General features: G+C 39.2%; 1 protein-coding gene across 1 annotated transcript; it reads right to left on the reverse strand.

Moving 5' to 3' along the window:
- Positions 1-261: 261 nt before the first annotated feature.
- On the reverse strand, positions 262-23,205 carry LOC113962171 (phospholipase B1, membrane-associated-like; the record flags this gene model as incomplete). The annotated part of the gene is made up of 21 exons (XM_027672970.1): positions 262-370; positions 1,616-1,659; positions 2,702-2,769; positions 4,560-4,618; positions 5,348-5,408; positions 5,823-5,882; positions 6,524-6,595; positions 7,043-7,138; positions 7,767-7,871; positions 8,520-8,601; positions 10,963-11,063; positions 11,801-11,866; positions 13,376-13,456; positions 15,400-15,451; positions 16,310-16,418; positions 17,249-17,292; positions 18,802-18,875; positions 19,957-20,015; positions 20,739-20,805; positions 22,234-22,314; positions 23,137-23,205. Coding segments are annotated over 21 exons (1,559 nt in total), but the record flags the coding sequence as incomplete, so codon positions are not given.
- Positions 23,206-24,112: the final 907 nt, after the last annotated feature.

The following is a 24,112-nucleotide window of genomic DNA, read 5'->3' on the forward strand; positions in this document are numbered from 1 at the left end:
AATTAATAGATGTTGAAGAGGAAGAGTAGAAACCACCAAACAGTTTCTGCCAGTTTCTTGTTCGTGGATTTCATAACTAGGACTTTCATTTGAAAGTTCTGCTATGAAATAAACAAATACATTTAACAGGTTTTGAGCCAATTTTCAACTAGACTGGTTTTGCTTGCTCTTCAGAGCAAGTTGTGACAGCACATGAGACAGCTGAAAGGCAATTAGATGAAGCATCCATCACCTACAAATGTAAAACAAAAAGCTACATACTCAGCCTCTGCTCCAGGAACTGCCTGGTTAAGGAATGCGTTGGAATCATTCTCACTCCCTGTGCCAGTTGAATAGCCCATGATTGTAACATTGAACTCTCGGAAGATGTCTGAAAAACAAAGATGGCAATGAAGGGAAAATGACTACATCTGCTCTCTGCCTACAGGGACTAGCACACAGCAGCACTGCCATAGTTTTCCTCTCCGACAGCACAGCACAGCTGCTGCAGCTGCCAGTCAACTAGATGGATTCACCAAGCAGTGGTGAGAGGGATCACCGGCTGGCAGTGACTCAGACAGCTGCGTGCTTGCAGTGCCCTGCACTGTCACCAGTGGACAAGATGAGCAGAATTGAGGGCTATTGTGTGCAGTAATCTCTCATGCCGTAGTGGTTAAAGCCTAAAATAAAATTCTCATTCATACAATGTTGACTTTGTGAAGCAAGCCTGAAGGGTCCTTCAGCCCAACAGTAACTTGTTTTCAGCTAAAAGATCTGGTCTGCTTCACAGCTGTGCAAAATCTTATACTATTGACAAATGTGAAGAACAAAGCCTCAGATGCATGATTCTGATAAAGTTCTACCACGTTCTCCATAGTAGTTTCCAAAAGGAAGTTGGCAGGATAATTCATAGCTGAGAGTGAACATGACCATGTTGTACACTATAAAAACTATCTTAATCTCAAGGACTGAATTTAATCATATTTTAATGAAGGCTTTGTCAAATGTAATAAGACCCAGTGAATCAATTAATTGTTTATTCTAATTATATTCTTGTTACATTCTGCTTAAAATAATGGTCAACACATAAAAGGACAGTTTACTGGTCCTCTTCAAATGGGATTTTATTATTACAGCTGATCCAAACTGAAGCTCAAGTGGCTTTACATTCACAATAGACTGAGCTATGAAAAGTTGCATGTTTCAGTGAAGAGAAAGTTAAAATTATTCCCTTCAGGTTACATGTATGAGTAGGCAGCTTTATTTACCAAAGAGGCCTACTCTATGCAAACATTTCTTTTGGAAAAAACTGTGATGGAATATTTATTAAAAGCAAATGTTAAGTGCATCACAAGCATGGACATAGCAAGCTTATTTTGAAATTCAAATAACACTCACCAAGCAGTTGAAAAGGGAAAAGAAAGTAATGGAATTTCTAGCTGCTTCCTCTCAGCTTCAATGATGAAGGCAATGTTTTATTCCTTAGTCCTAGAATACTGTTTCTTTTAAAAGTAGTTCTTGTTAATTACACTAAACCAGTTTTGAGATACTTAAGAGGTCTCTGTAAACATGTCAGAAATCAGTCCATTGTGTTTCTTCAATTTTGCCAATTATATTGAGCAAAGCAATTACTTACTAGGTAGAGTTGTCACATTCTTTAACGACTCATCTCCTCCAATACTAAAATGAGAAAGAGAAACCCCGGTCATTCATCTCTTATCTGGATACAGATAATAAGTTAAGCGAAAACCTACCACACATCATGGGAAGGAGCAAAGAATGATTAACTTGGTAACAATCAATATATCACAACATATGGAGAGGACAAAAGTGGAAATGCTGTGGGGGAGAATGGCTGCAGTTTCAGTGGTGAAGATGCTTGTCAGAAGGATTGCATGATCTCGCAGATGTTGAAGGGTATGGTCAATCATTCACCAAGTGGCAGAAAAATACCTGAGATAGGTGCATACTCAAATGATCAAGCCCTTAAGTTCTGGAAATTAGTAGGCCAGCTTTGAGGCCAACTCCAGCCTCATGAAGGCACTTTAAGGCAACACCAAAACCAGACAGTCCCTGGGTGACAAGAGAGCTTCAACAGCAGCTCCTCACTCTCTTTTCCTTCTTCCTGCAGATGGACATGTTATCTCCAGCTTTCCTATTGACTGAGGACATACTGAGGCCACACCCTGGCTTACAGAGAGGTATTAGTACAGCACAGAACTGCTTCAGTCAACATCAACTGAGCTACATCACTACAATGAAACAACTTAAGTCTTTTACAGCTATATGCAGCATGTGGTAAATGTCCTCTGGTAAAATAAACTGTTTTCCATGGTACTATAAAAGGTTCAGAAATAAAAAACTTGAGAAGTTCCAAAACCAACTAGATCTGACTTGTTTGTTTCAGTGATTTTTCAGCAGTTTTGTAGATTTCCAACTTGAAATCCTGACATAGAAATACAAACTGTTGCAAACAGCCAAAAATAAAAGCATGAGAGAAATCAAAAGGCTAGCTTAAAATCCACTGCTGAAAACATTTTCTGTGAAGCCACCTTTATGACAAATCTTGGATCTTGATGCATGTTCTCAAGAAACTCTAGCCTGAGAAGCAACCTTTTTTTTCAACTTTCTAACAGCTGAAAGACCCAAAACGTGTGGAAGAGAATAGTATTATTTACAGGAAAGAATACACATCTCTTCATCACCTTGGCTGAAGACTTACCTCCAAGACAGTCCCCGGTATTCAGTGGCTAAATCCTCAAGAGTATCTGAGGCAATTCCTGTACCAGCCTGGACATTATTTTTCATTAACCAAATGAAATTAAAACAAAATTACTAATGCAATAGTAATTTGTAATACAAACATGTAACAAATACAATTTACTAATTTAAATAGAATTACAGTTGTTTTGTTTACTTTTGAAGCTTTAGAAGGCATCCGTCTTTTCCCCAACCTTTCTCCTGAAGAACACAATAATACCTTTTGTAATTATTTACAAGCATCATATTGTATATATGACACACAAAATGTATGACGGAGTTGTGGAACAAAGACTTTCTTCTCATGGGTCTAGATGAGCTAAATAACTCTTTTATGGTTGCATTACTCAACAATGATGAAGACATCTTAATCAAAGAGATGAAACTTTCCAGCTAATGATAAGAAACACTATATGAACTCACAAGAGAAAACAAACATATATCAGAAAGAAGCACTATAATACCTACAATACCACTTTGAAAAGCATTGTGCTAAATGGAAAGACTTAAAGCAGTACTAGAGAAAGGAGGAAGCACTCTCTACACTCATCCTGAAGAAAGAGGCAAGCTAGCAGATGCATCCCTCCTAAAACACCACAGAATTCAGAAGGAGAGTATTTCCTACCAGCTGTGATTGTGTAGTTTCATTCTAAATTTGGGTACAGGTTAGTACTTCAGTACAGCACAAGACCAGGTAGACTATTTGCTACTACCTCAGATTAAACCATACTATTACATTTTCTTATATATATATAAGCTTTATTGAGTTAACAGAATATTGGTGACCAGAATAACCACACACAGGCCAAATGCAGCTCTCAGACAGCAATACATCATTGCACATTCTATGAAAGCAGATTTTATTCCCAGTTCCTATAGACTATACTTAGAAGCAGAAACACCTGCAGGGTTCTGGATATTACAATATGGCAACCACAACCGTATATGGAATATCTTTCATTTGTTGATATTGCAGGTTTCCATTCAAGTGCTTCTATTTATTTCAGTAGCTTCCTGTGCATAGGAGTTGTGACAACATGTCTGCCAGATTGTTGTAAAGGCTTAATGGTTTATACAAACAATGTCTTTGTTGTTAAGACTCAGATTCAGAGAAACCTATGTTCCAATTGTATCTTTCTGTCCAATGTTTCCTTTAACCCGGCTGTAGAATTTCAGTCCTTGACCAGTATGAAAACATTAGACAGAAAGACATAACTGGAACATAGAACGTCTGGATTTTGAGACATATTCCTTCCTGGTTACCAAAAATAATCATCATCAGTAAGAACTACATCTTGATAAAGAAAATCAGACTGAGTATCTTCTGAAATGCATCAAGTCAGAGGGCTCTCACTCCATACATCCTTAACTCATTAATGTTCAAATAAATAAAATGCTATTATTCAACACCCCTTAGCTGCATTCTGTTCCTGAAAGAACAGAGGGAGAAGAAGAGGTTCATCAGTCCATTCCTATTTAGAAAAGTCTTTGAAAAGAACAGTAATCTAAGCCTTGTGTTATGTCCCATTAGTTTCAACAGCATCTGATCTCTTCTGTTTCCAATTCAGCAAACTACATAGGCACCTCTTCAAAGGATTTGTGTGTGTCTTAACCTAAGTTCAAAAGCATGTGAATATGTGGGGGGGGGCAATAGAGTGCTGGAAGGCTGACACCTTCTTTCTTGTTCTAGCTGCTAGATTTATTGTCATCCATGAATGAACTGATCTTTGCTTATAGGTATAACAGCTATTTCCTCTCCACCAGAGCAGGCACGTGTTTGTAGTTTTAGCAAGGGAACAGTAAAAACACTATCTTCTTACCGTCAAAGAATCCCCAAGGGCTGCTATAATTTTCACATCAGCTGGCTTTAGGGAATGCACTGCAAAGGAAAGAGATGCAGTTGAACCTGGATAGGAAATAGCTATTCTTTTTCACTACTTTGTGTTGCGAAATATGCCATTGTGCCTTGTGATGCTCTGTCATGTTGTTTTTGCAATACCCAAGTGATAAATCAGGAGCCCTTTCCAGCTCATCTCATGTGATTGTAGCAGCAACATATGCATATTATTCAATATGTCAATGGTTAACATTTCTACTGAAAAGACAGAAGAGCGAGGAGCAAATAACAATAAGTGGCAAACAACATCCAGCACCAAGGTGACAGTAAAATAACGCAGAATTACACAACGCAGGAATAGTATATTAAAGTTGCAAGAAGACATAAGAGGACTAAAGAGAAGACAATATGAAGTTATTTCAAAAACTGAATACTGCACTAACATGCATGAAGCTGGATTTACAGCCTAAATCTCTTTCCATGAGATTTAGGTGGTATCACTTATAGGCTATGTCAGCACTCAAATTTTGGTTTTAACACAAGATACTTTGAAGTTCTCTACTGGCTGTGAGTTCAGTAGAGCTACTTAGTCAGACAGCTACCTTACGTGACAGCATGGCATTGTATCTGTTAAGTAGCTGCTGAAAAACATCATATCCTTTCTGAGCAGTGTTCTTCACAGTCCAGCAGTCATTTCAGCAAAAATTAACGCTCATCTTGAAGAACAGTTGGAAGTAATTCAATCTCTTAACATAAAACAGGCAAGACTACCTGAAGTTGCAGGAGGGGAGGATGGGGACCTGTCCTCACATGGCAGCTGGCTTCCATAATTCTAAAGAGGAGAAGAAAGCTGAATAGCATTTGGCTAGCAAATACAGTCAGTACTAACTAGTATCTTCCCAGCAGAGGCCGAGTGGATAAACCAGAGCCTCTTTAGCATGTAATTAACTAGACAGGTCTTGGTTGCTCAATTCAATAGTCATATTCATTGTTGCTCAGACAGCAGTTATCACTTATCAGTCCAGGATGCTATGCTGTTCTGAGCATGTGTTCTTACAGGAGTTTCTGGATGCATTTTTTTTGTCTAACTCAGGGAGTGCGTCCTTCTTCTGCACCATCCACTCAGCCTCCCAAGCCCCTTCGGCCAAAGACTGATTTCACCTGTGCTGCAGAACATGACTCATTTGGTTACCATACAGGAACAGATGCAGCACAGTAACAGTGAGATGGTGATGTTGGCACTTACTGGAGTTTGGTTAGGGTATGTGTAATTACTGTTCTTATACGTCCTCAGGAACGGCACAGCCTACAAAACAAGGCAATCTGAGTTAATCCAAAGCATCAGAGATGCATGGACATTTCCATTCTCCAAACTTCAATTCTCAGATGTCCGTATATGATTAGTAGCTTGGTGCAAATAAATCTCAGGGATTTAAAAAAAAAAAAAAAAAAGAAATGGCCTTTTAAAAATCCTTGTAACAACAGGATAAACCTAAGGCTATATTTTTATACAGTCAGAAATTAGAGAATTTGCGCAGGACCCTTCTGTGTGTGGTTAACAAGAAGCTTCTGGTCCCACTGCAAAGCAGCCCCAGTGACATCTACAGAGCCGTGCTGACTGGTGTCATCATTGCTCCATTCCCCCCACTGAAGCTCTGTCAGTCAGTGTGGATACTTAACAATCTTGGCTAGGTAGGCCAAACACTATTCCCTTGTGTTTTGGCTAACTGTGATGTGTGACTGTGAAGAAGCTTACTCCCGGGATGAGCTTGCCCTCCAACTCATGGGGGAGTGTTCATACTGCTCTTGGTGGCAGTGGCACAAACTATACGGGGAAGAGCAGAGCCTGCTCACAGAGACAGCACTCCAGGCAGTTGGTAAAGGCGCACACAGATTCCCGGCCACCCCTAGCACCCCCATATAAACACAGACACCCTCATAACTTACTGCATTTGGACATTTGAGAACAATCTCATCCTCTATGCGCTGATTATCTGTCTTCTCCCCTAAGGGCTCCATCTGTGGGAAAAAGCAGGGTGCACAGAAGAAAAGCAGATGAGTATCAGAGAGCAACCACTGGAAACCACTTCTGCAGCACAGCAAGATCATTGCAGTGCACTGCACCAATGCTGGCAGCTGTCTCCATGCACTGCTTATTTGAGTGCTGAAAGGGCTAATTCCCATATACCATGAATGTGACCTGCTGATCAATGTGCCTGACAGGCACCATCTCCCTGAGGGAAGTCCCAACACCCCACACCCTTAACATACCCCGAGATTTACTGGTTTGATATGACTGGTTTAACAATTCAGGTGACCTTTCTTCATATGATCACTCTTTGCCTTTGTAAACACAATTCAGAAGAGAAATGGCTAGTTACCTAGCAGCTCCCTGGGGGTTGTTTTGCTGCCAAGGGCAGGATGGAGTAAACAAGGCGAGACCAACACAACCTTTAAAAATCTTACCATGTTGTTCCACAAAGCACGTGCAGCCTGGGAATGAGTCTTCTGGCTGAAGTGGAAACAATCTGGGGCAAAATATGAATCATCCGGCCACCCCTCCTAGAGAATAAGATGGGTGCTGTCACAGAGACAGTAAATATGCAACAAGCTGTGCATTATGCCCTCTCTCTTTCAGCGAGATATCCCAGCTGACTTCTAATCAAAGTAGCTGCAAAGGCCTCTGAGGCCAAGAGAATTAAACCAGGCCTAAGAACATTAGTATCTCAGAACTAAGAAGCCTTTTAAAGCTTTTTAATATAGGATTTCCAAAGTAATAAGGAATACAGATCACTGTGGCTCCGAGTACAGAATACCTAGGCACAGATATTGATTGTATTCTTTACTTTCCTTGAGAATCACACATTACACTGTTTTGAAACATGTGGGTTTTCCTACCAAAAGTCATTTATCAAAGTACTGGAAAGGACTTGCTGATGCATAGGGAATATAGAGCAAGTACTCCCCGATGAAAACTTTGAACTAAATTGCAGTGCCCCAAATTGTGTCTGTAAGGTCTCTATTCCTGTTGCCCTTTATCTCCATTATTCCATAAACATTTTCTGCAATTTCGAATGTTAACTGAATGTAATAATTATTATTAGGTAAAAAACCTGCTAAAACAATTTTGACAACTCAGAGGAATTGCACCAGGATTTAATTTTGGGTGTGTATTTTTGGTTGGTTTTACCTGTGTTCTTGGTATGTCCATATTAGTCATAAATGGCTGCATAACCACTGTGAAATCATCCTTAGTGTCATACCTTCCACTCTCCACTAACTGGCGGGTTCTCTCCTAAAGAGTCAAAGAAAAGTTGTCATCATTCCTTTTTCTATGTTCATCTCATCAAGTCATTCCATCCATTTACATCTCACCCAGGAGTTCCCACTCTCAGATGTAGCCACAGTTTCTGGCTTGCCCCAGGCAGTCAATGCAGCTGTCTTTTTTTGACATGCACCCTGGGCTTCTTTGCAGAGAGACAGCCCAGGAATGGCTGACTGGCTGACAAGGACTGGCAGCCTGCTCAGTAATTAGGTTTTCTGTCAAAAAGATCTTCCAGAACCACCAAAGCATTTTTGGTTTGCCTGACATGCCATGTCTGAAAGCTTGTTCCTGAGTTAACATGTTGTTTGACTTCATCTGATCTCCAATAACATAAATGATAAAAAAACTGCTCACTCTTTGACATACTCTACTTTCTATGGCTCTGTAAAGGCTTTCTATGGCTTTCTTTTCAGCTGTTTTGTTGGTTTAGGGTAATAGAGTTGCAAAGATTTTGAGCCTACTCCTATTTCCCTCTCTTTTTTTTTTTTTAATCACAACTACAAATATATCATTAAAATGAGAGGCAACTGTCCTCCACTTCCAAATATTAGCCCATCTGTGGTTCCTTGGCCAATGGGAGGATGACACTGAACTTGTAACAAATGCCATGTGCCTTACCTGATACCTTCCATTAGAGTAGATCAACTTCTTTAACTCATTGGAGTTGTCCTCAGGGGTTATGACACAAGGGCACAGGATCCTGTGGGATAAGAGCATGGTGCTGAGATCTGCTCTTCTTTTTCCCCCCCTCTTCCCAAGCTGACAAGCTACAGGATTAAAAGCTCTGAGAGGGATTTCACTGAAAGGCCACTCAATGAGAATATTAGATCTCATTAGAGTTACTGCACAGTCCCAGTTCTTGAGCAGAAACACATTTATTAATGACAAATTAATGAAGATAAAGAGAGGAAAAGTCTCCAAAGCAAAAACTGTACTGGGTATCCACGGCAAGGTTTCAACATGAGGAGTGACCTCTGTGAGGAGAGGCCAGCACTGACTGCTGGACACAGCTTCAACAAACCAACCACAGGGCATGGCTGAGCCTCTCAGCCAAGATGGTGGTGCCTCTGTAAAAATCTGCTTAAGAAATGGCAGAAAACACCAGAGAGGGAGAGGAGGAGAGAACAGCAGAGGTGAGGAGGAAGTGCTCCATGGCAGAGCAGGCACTCCTGGAAGGAACCACAACTTGTGGACACACACCTCTGAAGGATTCATTTCAGAGCACAGGACAAGAGTGAGCAGGAAGGAGTGGCAGAGAGATACCAGATCCAGATCCCAAGCCCCTGGCTACCCATGCCTCACTGAAGGGACTGAGGGTACCCTACGGCAGTAACAAGGGTGGAGGGAGAAGTGCTTGTAACAAAGCTGAACCTGAGAAAGAGGAAGGATAGGAGCTTTAATCATCTAACTCGTTTGTTTATTTCCCAATACCTGAATTGGTAAATAAACATTTATAATCATGGACAATAACTACAATTAAGTTCTCCAAATCAGGTCTGTTTTGCCTCTGATGATACTTGGTAAGTGGCTTACTTGTCTTTAGTGTGACTCATGAATTTTCTAGCTCACAATCCTTGTCTTCTCCCTCATGCTGCTGGAATGGGGTGATTGAGGGGCTGTGTTGAGCTCTTGGCTGGCATTTGGGGCGAACCCACCACAAAAACTGTTCATAGGTATAGCTGCACAACACGGTTTGCTTCAGCAGAACTATGCAAGCATCCTTCAAGACTGAATTCTCACGAATACATTCTAATCAACTGAGAGAGTCAGGTATAACAGGATGTTTCATGGCGAGTCACCAAGACTGATGCTGGAATCTCCATCCTTACAGAGCTATTCTGACTTGAACAATTTTAAGGTTCTGCGCACTCGTATTGGCCACCTTTATCCCTCCCTGAAATTTTTAACTTTCTAGCACATGAACATTTTTCTTGCTCTTCCTGGGCATCCCTCATTACTACTTGAGAAATTCAATTGAGAAAAAGGACTCCTTTAAAAAGTCCTGACATATGACTACAGTAAAGCATCCCTGAGAGAGCTCTTAGAGAAATATCTTCTATAGAGATGCAGTTAATACATGTAAAGTATACACAGATCCCTACTACCTCCAAACTTGTTTTAATGGAGAGCAACTAACAAAAGATTTAACTTCCACAGTACATCCATATGAAAGGTGATACAAATCTAAATTGTGTTTTCAGAAGTTTCAGTAACATAAGCAAGGTAAAATTATCAGAGACATACATAGTTTCTGTTTAGGCTATTTGCTACTCTCAGAGAAAAAGAAACAAGCTTTCAAGATCAAAAGCCTCCTTCAGGTCCTTTTCCAACTTGATAGAATGGCGTTTATCATCCCACACAGGGTCTGCTTATTACCCTGTAAATTCAGCTTGCTGCCAGACAAACAAATGTTAAATTCAGCATGGCACCTGAAATGATGTGGAAAGGTTACAATTATTGTGAGATAATCTAATATTAAAGGCTCCACTAACTACCCTTGTCCAATGATTAGGGTCCTCAGATACTTGTGTGCTCTAGCCAGGAGCTTTTGCTAAAAAGCAAAACTACAAACGATTAAGTATCCCCGACATCTACTTGAGAGACTAATTAGCAATAAAACTAATAATCAGCAATGAGATTACAGAGATTGAAAACTACAGAAGCAAGAGGGAGAGTTTTAAGACTGCAGAAAGGTAAATCTGCAAATAAAACAAGAAAACCTTGTGTCTTAGTGTCTTCTCTATCTTTGCCAAAGAGTGCACAGTTGAGCTCTTTCTGCTCTGGTTTGAACTCACTTGCAGGGTAAGTGGTGAGTCATTAAAATGGTACCTCCACTAAAAGTGTTAACAGCAGGGCTCAGACACAGAGACAGTGACAGGCAGACAAGTATTTCTAAGTGCTGTGTTGAAATAAAAATGTAGGTACATGCACATGCACAGAGGAAGGTGTTTGGTGGTCTGAAATACTAGAACCTTTTCCCTTTAAGAAAAAAGTTTCCCAAGAAGACCTTGCAGCCTTCTGTGAGCAAAAATGAGAGCTGCAACATAAACAGTCTTCAAACCTCATAAGTAGCTTTGGGCAGCTATTGTTTTTCAAGGCGTGCAGCTCCCGGAGGCTTGCAATGGGTAGTATCGTCACCAGGTTCACATATGCCCGTGGAACCTGCCAAGAGAATAAGCAAACTCAGAGCAAACTCCTGGAGCACAGAGTGCTGCCTTTGCCCCTGCACAGCCACAGCAAACCTTGGGCAGCAGCCTGCTGATTCAAGCAGCTTCCATTATTTATAACAGAGGTGTCCAAAAGTACTTTCTCAATAATTAATCCCCCACACATGCAATACTAAATTACAGCCCCTGCCTGCACTACCTAGTTCTATTTTAAATGTTGATGGCTGGTCACTTGAAAATGACAGCTTCGAAAAGGGTCAAACAAGTTGTTGTAGGTCTCAGTATGACTCAGACACCTGCAAATTCTTCAGGTACTCTCATCATTCTTACCTTTATGTGGAATATCAAAATCTCTCTCTTAATGACCACAAAACCATATTTATTTGCAGTTTAATGAACAAGCAAAGCATTTTCTAGTCAATGAATAACGTTTGTTCAACTTTTTTACAATACTTTTTTTTACAATACTTTTTTTACAATACTTTTTACATTACTTATCCACAGCACATCAGCTAGAACCAAATACTTCTCCAGCCTTTGTAAATATTTTTGGTAAAATACTTCTCCAGTCTTTTTTGCCTTTCATGAAGATTTTCCTGCAAGCAAGCACCTCTGCATACAGCAGTGCTCTGCAGATGAAACCAGAAAAACAAATTCTTAATCAATAATCAGTGACTGCTTTGGAAACAGAACACGACTCCTGCTCCCACATACTAGAAAAGTTTGATTTACCTCTTTGTGAAGTAAGTCCAAAGCTATTTGTAGATTATAGGAGTAGTTTTCAGGAGAATGGTGAGCCTGTTGAAGCAAGAGGATTGAATTTTATTACCAGTTTACGGAGATAGGCACAACAGTGACTAGCTAGAGTCTCTCACAGCAGCGTTGATGTTTCTAACTCTTGGGTCAACAGAGTCATAGGCAAAACTGTCCTGCCTCTGCTTTTCTTCCTTCCCATCACAGCTCTCTCACTTGGAAGAAAAGATCTAGCAGTCACTGGATACCAGTGAGGGTGAAAATTCAGGGGATATTATCAGATATCACAACATCCTCAATTCCCAGGCTTGCTTAGGCTGGTCTTAAAAGCATGGCTATCAACTCACTAATAGGGACCATATTTTGGAGACAACACTCCATGTAAAAGTAAGTTTGCTTCTGCTATGTGGAATATAAGAACACGTTTCCCATATGCTCCTTGCCTCCTACAAATAGCAACTGGCAAAACTTAGGTGTTTATCTGAGAATGAAATGACTTCATATACTTTCATTGCCAAAATTTCCTTGTTCCATTTTAGTGGTTTAAGCCCTCTAATTTTATTGTCTCAGGTAATCCAACGTTTATTTTTGTCTTTTGAGGAACTATTCAACAGTCAAATAAACTTTCTTATGAGAAACACTTGTCTGATTGTCAGCCTTACTTCTCTCTCATTTAATTTCAAGGAGAAGTTCCTTGAGAGCCCCACTTGCCAACTCTACGGAACTAGACAGCTCAGATCCCTTATTCATTTCCTAAACCACAGCTCACCAAGAGCATTGTGGTTGGTACTATTTGTACTTGTGCAACATAAAGGTCAGTGTGATCTTTGGATGGAGACGTTATCTCTTGCCATCCACCTCAGTTATGTGCAACTGCCATTTTGTGCTTGGGTCAGGAGCAGAAGGTAGGAATGTTTGCTCCCTCCTTGTTTTACAACCATCTTACTGTGCTGCTTTGCTGTTTTTCCTGATTTGAAATTAATCATGCAAAATGAAAAGTATGTGCTCAACTGCTTGTAGGTAGGTAACCTTCATCCCTAAGTGAGGAGTCTGCCACAGCCTTTCACCTCCTCTGTAATCACACGTATCAAAGGTTAGATACAGTATGTATATTATATACATATACAATATATACTATATTATATATAATTACATTAGCATAAGCTGTGGTTAGAATGTTTCCCATAGTACTGAAAATGGTAAGAGAGCATCAAGTAAGACTTAGGAGTGTGACTGTGCACGAGGCACAGAGGAACAAAAACTGTTAACTTTTTATCCACAGGAAGTAAAGTGGCTATGCAACAAAAAGTTAACCTTAGTTAACAGCAAAACAAAGTAGCAACAATTATGTCATTTACAGGCGTTCTAAAGATATCGCTAACTTTATCAAAACATTGGGTTGGACAATCTGAAGGTCTCAGTACAATTACATTCCAGAGCTGCACAATCAAGACTTATGTTATTTTGGTCTCATCCACTGAGTTCCTCCGTGTCACCCCTGCAATGCATAAAAATCCTATGCCTAGTTCATGCTGCAGGCAGCAGGGAACTTACTGGATCCTCGCAGAATCCACATAGGTTATTTCCTCCTATGAAAAGTGTTATGAGCTTCCAGTCAGTCTGAAAATTTATTCTCTGCACACAGAAGGAGATGGAATGAAAGTTATTAATTAAAAAAAAAAGAAAAGAAGGAAGAGGCAGGCAACACTAAATACAATTTTTTTCCCATTTCTCAGGGTACCTGGCTATCATCCTCTAAGCATCCAGAATAAAAACAAGTTGGTCGTCATGACTGAAGATGTACCAAGTACTATGATCTAAACCAGGTTTACAATATCAGTGGCATCATGTAAAATTATTTGCTTCAGAAAACTGTTGCTCAAAATCTGTCTATATGCTTTTCTTAGTAATATCTTGTGTATACAGAGTGACTCTTCCTGCAGTTCTAGAAATATATCTTCACTGCAAAAATTATGGTATGTGGTTTACTGTGTCATAAATAATGCAGCTATCCTGCTGGAAAACCCTGGAGGACAATATATTTCAGTCTTGCTGTGAGACAAACTGCAAAGAATAGTGGGACAATATTAACTCTATCTAACAGTAATGGTAAAAAATTACAGCACTTTTTTCTCCTGGACAGATTTTGCAAAGGGATAGATAACTAAATCAAGGTAATTATGCTACTGTAAATAAACACCTTCTTAGCTTCGAGGAAAGGTTCAGCTATGCTTAGTACCATGTAGTGGTGGTTGTGCTCAGTATCCTAATGCTTTAATTTCACTGCAAAACAGTAGTAAAAAAGCAGCAATAGCACATCAGCCTCAAATAGTTTAAAAACATCCTTCTTCAAACTCAGGAGGCAACATATCCCAGCTAGTAAACATGCTGTTCAGTAGTTTGGTGTCAAAACGTACTTATCCAAATTACAAGAGGGAAAAATTTTCCTCCTTTTAAAAAACAGATGTTCTAAAAAGAGTGGATAAAAAAGGAGGTCTTAAATCAAAGGTATATGACCTCTACCAGAAAGAAGTTTATTAGTTAAATAAAAATGTTTACTATTTAAATTAAAGGTATTTGCATTGATTTCTGTTGTATAACATTCTCAGGCTGATAAATATGACAGAATAGTGCTTAGAGGCCGTGAGTGGTTAGAATGAAAACCATCCAACTCTTCATTGTTAGTTGCTATTCCTTTTAATCTCATTTCAGATACAGCCGTCAGATCGAAATCTTGTTTACAAGAAAGTGAACCGAAAAGGAAGGTACTGCAAATATTTTTGCCAATATGTATGCACCAGAGTATTTACACTAGACACGCACACAGAGTTATCTTGAAGGCTTTTTGGCTGCTTTCCAAATGCACAATTGGAAAGCCAAACTATTATAATGTAACTTAGGTCAGTGATTGCATAGCACATTTGTCAAATTACAAATAGCAAACATTCAAACACAAGCTGAGGTGAAAAATATGCAAGCAATCCTCAGCTTAATGTATGTTTTACAGACCATTAATCAAATAATTCCTAACAACAAATATGTAAGTCAAAAATCAGCTGATGACTAGATGGAAGAAGGGACTAAAATATTTTTAAAGAAAACAAGTCCCTTCCTCACTTCACATGTTCACTCCACATGATTTGCTACTTGAAAAGCTTGCCCTCAACATCCTAGCATATATCATGATTGCTGGTAAAACCATCTGCTTACAAGATAATTAATAGCAACACAGCAAAATCCTCACAGAGAAAAAGCTCTATCATCTGACAGTGTGACATAGGTTGGGAGGGGAAGCAAACAGCACTGAATTTATAGCCACTTCCAGTAAAAATGATAAGAAGGTTACAATTAGCTGTGTTTGATAGTAACTATCACATGCTGGTACAAATTCATTTAAGAGAAAGTTATAGCTTATTCTGTGCTGACTCACACTCTGTACTGGGAAGAATTACACTGTACACTGCTGTACCTACAGCTTTAATGTTTGGCATTCACTGTTGGCATCTGCTGTTGGTCTGTTAGAAATCATGAAGCCATGTAACTTCATTATAAAGATATTAATGACATGTTAAACTCACAGTATCGTTCTTCATGCGGTCCACCAGTTTTCTAACCTGTTGAGGAACATTCCTAAAAATAAAAGTAAAATCACAAAAGTAAAATAATGAAAATAAAAAAGGAATCCTGCATAGACAGCAAGGCAAGGAGAAAGTTGAATTCTCATTGACTGAAATATATGATACCCAAAATAGGCTATATTTTGAGACAGTGATGGGAAAAGAAAAAAAAAAGATAAAATAATTAGTATCCAACAGGCACTCGACCACTTTGCAAATGCTGCATAGTTACACTTTTACAAGCTATACAGGAAATGCACTTTTCTCCTTCCCAACATCAGACAGTACACATATCACTGAAATATCTGTGCATATATCAGTGTTATTATAAGGCCTCAAGCCACTGAAATTTGTCTTATAAGAAACATTTCCAATGGAAAAAAAATAGAATAAAAATTGCACTGAGGACTGAGCATAGTGATCTCTAGTTAATTCCCAGCTCTGCCAGACCAGGAGTTTAACAATCCACAGTTTTTTCTTAGTGTCTCTATACAAACTCTTGGTCCTGCTGACAAAAGCATTTGAATATACCTCCTATAGAATGGGGATATCTTTGACTCATAACAGGACAGGGATGTGAAGCTTAATGATCAGTGCTTGTAAAGTGCTTTGGCTTTCTTGGTTGAAAATACTGGAGAAAGTATTGCTTTTGTTGCTAATTTATTTGACATAGATTAGAAACACTGCAAAGTGCTCATCACATTTCTTGGCCTTCATGCTAGAGCTGGGCTAAAGAAACCTCTTTGGGTTTGCCTATCTGAGTTATTGTGCTCCTGCCAAAGTCCAGGATTTGGGCCCTTTTTAGTCACAAAAGAGTTTTACAGAAAAAAAAATCCAATTCCTAGTAAAGTTAAAAGAGTTTTCCTCTTACTCTGCACGAGCCCCTGTCACAGCTTGGTTGAGCGCAGCATTTTCTGAATCCTGCGTTCCAGTGCCAGTGGAATACCCTACCAAGGATGGGTTGAACTCACGAAGAATATCTGCAGAAAAAGACAGCACCCTGCAATGTTGCTTCCTGCAGCAGGTAGCAAATGAGGCTATAAAGATTACACCTTAGCAAAAGACCATTAAAAAGCTTTAGGAGAAACCTTAAAAAACCACCCAGACATCTTTAAGCATAACAAACATGGAGATTCATCACCATACGACTGTTTCCCAGCCTTCAAGATCTCTGAATTTCATGAATTCAGATATCTGATCACCAAACACGATCATCTTGGCTAGCAATGCCATTTTGCCTGGTAAGTGAGGCTGAGTAACCCTACACTCAAGCAGGAGGTTCTCATGCCATCATGCTCTAACTGCACATGGTTTGGAATCAAATCCCTTAGCCCAATCTCCCCAGATGTATTAACCCCAAAGACCCCAGATTCCCTTCTAGATCTTAGGTTACAAACCAGCCTTACAAACACCTCCGATCTAAAATGTCCTGACCTTTAAAAAGCATGTAAAATCTGATCTTGTAATGTGATTCTGCTCCTGCCTGAAACAACTTTCCCATACAGTCAAAATAGTTTCTTTAGGCTATGCGCTAAGTTTTTTGATTCATTGACCCCAAATATATATTAGACAGAAGAATACTGAAGCAACCAAACCCTAGGAATTACAAAATACATAGTTAAGTCATGCACAGCATATTATAGCCTGGTTGTTATGCAACTTTTACTCAGCACTGGACATTAAACACAAAGGGATTGGTTGTGTCATGCTACAAATTGTAACTCTTTCCTGTGTCTCCTTTTATAATAGCAGGTGTTTTAATAATAAACAGCTCCAGATATTTATCAAATTTATGGAGAAAGTCACTTACTTGCTAGTGTCGTGACCGTGCTTATGTTTTCATTTCCTCCAACACTGTTAAAAAGAGCAGGAAAAAAGAGTTCCAAGGTAGGATGGACTCGGTAAGGCAGTGGGCTAGGTAAGAGATCGCCCCCTTTTGGGGGTTCTGCACATGTACACAGCACACTCTCGTGGTTGTGCTAAGCCGAAGCAGCTCCTGGTGTGCGTACCCAGGGGGTCAGGACACCAGAGACATCAGAGACACTGTCATCATCATGACAATCATATTAGCAGCCCTGTACACTAGCTGTCCTCTCAGCTCTTTCACGTATTTTGGCATATGTTCAAACCTAGCTGAAAGAAATTATTTATTTATTTTTTTAAAAACTGCTGTCTTTGCTGTTGTTGTACCTATTAAAATATTGATTACTTCTACTTTCAGTTAACAAAACCTTTGTGTCCATAACAAAAAGTTCTGGTAGCATATATTTCAAAGTGATAAGTATAATCAATACCTTTGCCTCCCCTTGCCCCCATTTGACTCAACTGGAAAAATACTACTAAACTGGTAATATTCACCATTAGGTCTTTGTGCTCTTTGCTCTCCTTCATGCTGTAGAATAGAATATACTAGTACACATTTTTTCCCCCAAAATTTCAGTATATTATTATTAAAGATCAAAATATACAATGTTTTACTTAGAACACCTCTATAGTATCCCTTTAATCTGAAATAGAATATTTTGAAGTGCACTAGAACAATCGCTGGAAGTGTTTAAGGCCAGGTTGGATGGGGCTCTGGGCAACCCGGTCTCATGGAAACTGTCCCTGTCAATGGCATGAGGGTTGGAACAAGATGATCTTTAAGGTCACTGTTTAAATTTCTAGGGCTGCATTGGTTTAGGTTTGTAAGAAATGACGAACAGAAAACAGCCTGATAGGTTTGGTGTTAAATCTTACAGTTGCAGAATAACAAATGAACATGATTGCCCTTCTTCAGGGTGTCTTTTTGACATGTCTAACAACATGCTGCTTATGTAAAAGTCTTTGACTCATAAAAGCAAAAGTATTGACTCATAATTAAACTGTCCCGCATAATGTAAGCAATACTGGGAAAGGGTCAAGGAAATAAATACTGTGTACAAAGCAGCAACAGCAAAAAAAGATCACATTCGGCTTTTTGTAGACCACTAATTTTAAATGAGACAAATGGGTGCTGTGGGCCACACTGGGCAAGAGCAGACAGGATATAGAAAGAGCAGGGACAGAAACACAGAATGAGCAAGTGGGGCAATGGCATTGGGGTCTAAAGTCCCCTTTGCAATAGCTACAATCCTGAGAGGAGAAAAGACCATCTTAACAAAGATCCCAAGTCTACTCCAGCCATGCTACATTGTACTCTAGATAGCCACTAGTTTGAATATTTTATTTATCATGACTAACAGCACAGCCCTGTGTCTCCACACAAAATATGAAGTCAAATTCACTCTCTGCAAGCCTCCATTTGGTACAAAAACCAACTATACAAATCAAACCATAAGAAAACGGATTCCCTCCCACTAGGGGAAAATTCCTGTGACTCACCTCCAAGAAAGACCTCGGTACTGAACCAGGACATTCAGAACATCGTGAGGTTTGGATGCTGCCCCATTAGCTGCCTGGAAGCAGAAGAGGAGTTCACCTTCAGAAAATAAACTTTGCTACAGTAACTCTCTCTCTCACTGATCGTAGTGAAAAGAATTAAAAAGCATATTAACCAAGCAAGCTACATCATCCTCCCAAAATAGAACAGACCCTTGTTTTCAAGATCAAGGGCTGAGGGTATTTTATTCACTCAATTTCAGTGAATTACTCTCTTCTATCAACTTTGTGATTAGATCAAGTGGGGAAAAATTGGTAGAGAATGTTCAAAATATTCATATAATTCTAAACTTACATAAGGAAAAAATAAGATAGCAACGGTTCTAAATGAATAATTTATTAAATGTTCCTCACAATAAAAAGTGGTACAGTGATTTTACGTCTTCCCTCTCCCAGTTTCCCCAAGAAAGAAGACTACATAGATTTAATGTGATAATTAGCACAGAACACATAAGAAACATGAATTATAATATAAGCAGAGAAGCAGTCATCACTAATTGGAGAATCACATCCAGTCTAGGGGTAAAAAGTTTACATAGTTCCAGGAAAAATCTTTAAAAAAAAATCTCGAGGTAAGTTACACTTGACACACCTGATGTTCTAATGCAATTTTACTCAAATACTTAGTTAGCATAAATTACTATGGCTTTATAGGTTTTGGTATTATCACATAAATATTTATCACATCATAAACATACACAGATATACACAAGTAGCTGCAGAACTTTTTCTTTCTGTTCATGCTGCTTACTAACAGGTTTCAAGACCAATACCTTGGGAGACTCCTAGAATCAATAAACGAGAGCAGTTGTTGTTAAGTCCACTCTAGCAGACTGGTTTTGCCACTGCACAATCTAATCTTGCATCTCTTCCTTGTGTGGCACTCTTGTGGACTTTAACTGGGAACTGTGCACTCAGATTAGACTCATAATCTGATTACCTATCAGCCAGCCAAGGCAGAGCATGGAAAAGATGATATGAAAAACATGTTTGGCTCAATAGAGTGTAACAGAATGTATTCTGTTTCCTGTGTTAAAAATTCAGAAATATTTTTTCATTACTAGTTTTATTGATGGTTATCCAGTGATCTTTACTTACTGTGAGTGAATCTCCCAGTGCAGCAATCACCTGGATATCTGCCGGTTTCAAATTATGAACTAAAAATTAAAAATAAAGGGTGTAAGGGAAAGAGGAAAGAAAGAAAACTTCAACTTGTGATGGTTATAAGAAGTTTTCCTCAGGATAAGCATAATAAAGCATTGTAAAGACAGTATTTTTAATATTAATGACAGTATTAGCTCGGAATCACAGAAACTGATAGGCATCAAACCAGAAATGATTCTTGGTACCACATCTGGGCCGTAGCTACAGTAACAAAGGAGACAGAAAGGTTTCAGTCTTGCATCTGCTGTTACTTAGATTCCTTTTAGCTGGCAAAAATGGCTGAAAAGCAGGTACAGCTCTGGTGCCAGCACAGAAGGGATATTTGGGGACCATTACAGATTCTCAGGTAATACAAAACTGACTCAAGGACAGAACTCCATGTGGCTTTTTCCACCTCAGAGTGCACTAACAAGAGTCCCTACAGTTTTACCACTCTGCAAATGAAGGACTTGACTGCCTCCTGTCTTTTCCACTGTCACTTCTTTGTTTGTACATGGAAAGTGTAGTTGCATAAGCTTTCACCATCCTTGAGGGAGAACTTGCATCTTGCTATACAACTACTGACATTGTTCTGAAAAGGATCTTAAAAGCCACAGTCAACAGAGACCACTATTCCAAAGAAAAGAGTTTCTCTCCTGACTGGACAGGAACCCAGTTCCTGTTGTCCCTCTATCATCAAATGAAGTAGCCCTATGATAAAAATCATAGGACTTTACCTGAAACCGGAACCGTATCAGAGGGATCCCGGTCAGTACAGGGAATATTTGTTCCATAACTTCTCTCCTGCAAAGACAGACAGGGCAAGATTTCACATCAGTCTCACTATACTCCGGTCATGATAAACCATTTATGTGTCAGACCACTAAATTAATGAAATTTCCACATCCTTTGTATACAACTATCCAGCTCATCCTGTCCTCAGTCTGTGCTTTTTGAAGGCAGACACAAGCTCAGCCTGCTCAGAACTTGTAGGGCCTTACTAACACAGCACAGTCAGTTGTTTCAAATTCTGTGCCATGCTGTGCTGAGCTATGCAACATTTTGTGTGCCCATACTCTGAACATCTTGTTGCAAGAAAGTGTTTGAATATCCCAGCACAAAACTGTACCTTTGCCAGCAGGTCATGAGCCTGCCTTCTCCGTATGCAGCCCTGTATGTGCGGCCAGGGATTTGCCTCCTGGCTCTTAGGTTGCAGCCTATTGACAGAAACACCCCTAAGGTCTACTGTTAGTGAAGGCTGACCATCAGTATACCAGAGGAAACCGTCACACAAGACCCAAAGATATGTTTTTGCTCCAAATCTCTCAGCAGAACTCCTTACATAGGCTAACTTGAAAAGATACTTGTGTGTCTTGTTCCATTGTTCTGGTTTGGGGTTTTAATTTTTTATTAACTACCCCTAACCAAATAACCACAAACACAACAGTGTTGCTTCTTGCCTCCTCAACACCTCCTACACTACAGCTACTTCCAAAAATCATAGTGGTAGGTACCGTTCCCCTGTGGAGAGGTCTATATACCCCAAGCAACCAACAAAATAGATGGCATTATGTTAAAATGAGAGGAGAAATGTTTATTACAATTCCAATGACAAACAGGCCATTTTGAGTGCAGATATGGTCTAGACACTGTGTTCTGAGGCATTAAAATGAACATTATCTGTAGCTGCTTGGGAACACCAAGTTCTGGTCAGAATCAGAGTACTACGACTTAAAAAATACAATCATGGCTGTTTTTCTCCACACATCTAATCTGAAACTATCTCAGGGGAAAAAAAAAAAGAAAAATCCATTGGTCTTCAGTTTTACTATAGTGTAAATGATATTAAATCAGACCCACACAGTGGTCAGATCTGATCTAGTTTCCTCCACAGTAGGACTAAACAGCCCCATTTCCACTATCTTCTTATCCCAGGGAAAATAACATTATTATGCAGATGTTTAACATAGGTTCTTAACAGTGAAGGCAAAACTTACTTACTTTAGGGTGGCTGAACACATCTACTTTAAATCACACTCTATAAAAGCCACCAAGGAGAAAATGTGCTATTAAGCATCTGACTATTTAGTAAAGCATGGAAACAAAGAGCTGGAACTCTGTATTTAGTTTTCCCAGGTAGCACTGTTTATTTAGGCTATAACACACTCTCACCCACCTGCCCCATTCCCTGGAATACACTCAGTCCATCAGATGCAAACAGTCCTACTGTACCTGAGATGTTTCTTTGGCGTTTGATGTCTTCAGGGAAGATAAATAGTTACTATTTCTATATGTAAACAAATACGGATTTTCCTGCAGAGTGAAGAGAGTATGTTTACCAACACTGGCAGAAACAGAGTCAGCTGATGTTAAAGCATTCTGGCTACATTTTCAAAGAGGAAAAAATAATCTTTACAATATTAATTTTTGAATGAACATTGCATTAGTGAAGTAAACCAGGTTAGACCTGAAAGTTAAGTCCTGGTCGGAAGCCTTGCCCTAGGTATGCTCTAGGCACAGCATCACCTCTTCCCTTAAACCTAATATCAAACAAAACACATAATTCAATTTCCTTGATGTTTTGATTGCTGTTTAGAAGCTTTTGGATGCCCGTAATATTTTATCATTACCAAATTATTAAAGTCAGATCTTAAATGCAAAAACATTCAAGAACCTGTTCTTTGAATCTGAGATGCTCAGATCCTGAAGATATTACTGGACTATTGACAGCTCCAGGAACTAAAATAGGTAAACCTGGCAGCAGAGTCAAATCACAGAAAATCTAGCTTATATAAAATACATGGATTCAATTTTATTGGTGACACATGTTTTAATACTGATAACGCACCTCATACCTGCAATTATTAAATTCGGATTAGCTAGGTATACTTTGAATTAAAAAAACCTGACACAGATGATTTAACTGATTTTTTTTCAAAAGTTCTTGTTTTCAGTTTCATCTGTATAAAATAAAGAGTCTGTGTCAATAAACTTTAAGAACACTCAGTTTTTAACAGCACAATATCTTGGGCACGTGCATATTCCCAAGAATTTCAGAAAACAACAATAATATTTGGAAACTTGGAAATTCTGCAGAGTGAATAAAATCTCAAAATAATATGGAAGCCCTTTTACCTGAGATGGACATTGGACCTGAACAATTTTTGTGACACCATAAGGCTGCTTCTGTCCGACTGGCTGCATCTGAAAAGGGAGAGAACAGGGAAATTGTACACATGCTGTGTGTGGGAGACAAGGGAGAGCAGCAGCAATGCGAAGGCTCTAATGCCTGGAGTCTTCCATCAGGCTCATATATATATGTTTAAACATATATATTTAAAAATTTCTTTTGCTTATGTTAAACATTTATCTATGCATAACATATCACATGTATACCTACAAAAGCAAGGAGCTGAAAACAAGGCATCTCACATGTGCAGACTGTCCTCCCATCGTCATTAAAACTTCCATCCACACATTAACTCTGCTTTTGGGAATGCTGACCCTGTAAGTGCTGCTCATTTATCCTACCTTCCAGAGCTGTTTCATTATCTACATTTTCATACATGTTAGGCGACATCAAAAGGTACACTCCAGCTCCACATAGAGGCTTAATAGCATTTACATTTGTTGGCCTTCTTGTAACAAGATGGAAAAGAGATTATTGTAATGAAAAATTATGGAATAATTCAACACTGACAGCACAAAGGGGCAAATACCACAAAGAATCACTTCACCTGCTCAGGCAGCTTGCTGGGTGCTAATTAAATTGCAATCACACGCAGAGGAATTGGCTGAGGGTTTAGATCCCTCAGTGTATGTCTGCTCAGTTTGGCATCACAGCAGCTGCCAGAAGCAGCAGACTACATAATAAACAGGATGGAAAGGACTGGAAAATACAAGAGTAGCAGGCTTGATGTTACCAATACACTCTGGGCAGGAATGTTATATTCTATTTGAGTTGTTCCATCAATGAAAATAATGAGAAAATTCAGAGTTTATATTCTTCTAGAGAAGCATTAAAGAGACAGTCTGTGCTTTACTGTGTATGAGAGAGAGAGAGACAGAGAGAGAGAGAGAGAGAGAGAGAGAGAGAGAGAGAGAGAGAGAG

This window comes from Neopelma chrysocephalum, unplaced genomic scaffold, assembly GCF_003984885.1.
Source record: "Neopelma chrysocephalum unplaced genomic scaffold, ASM398488v2 Primary Assembly neopelma1_116015, whole genome shotgun sequence".
Classification (NCBI taxonomy): Eukaryota; Metazoa; Chordata; class Aves; order Passeriformes; family Pipridae; genus Neopelma; species Neopelma chrysocephalum.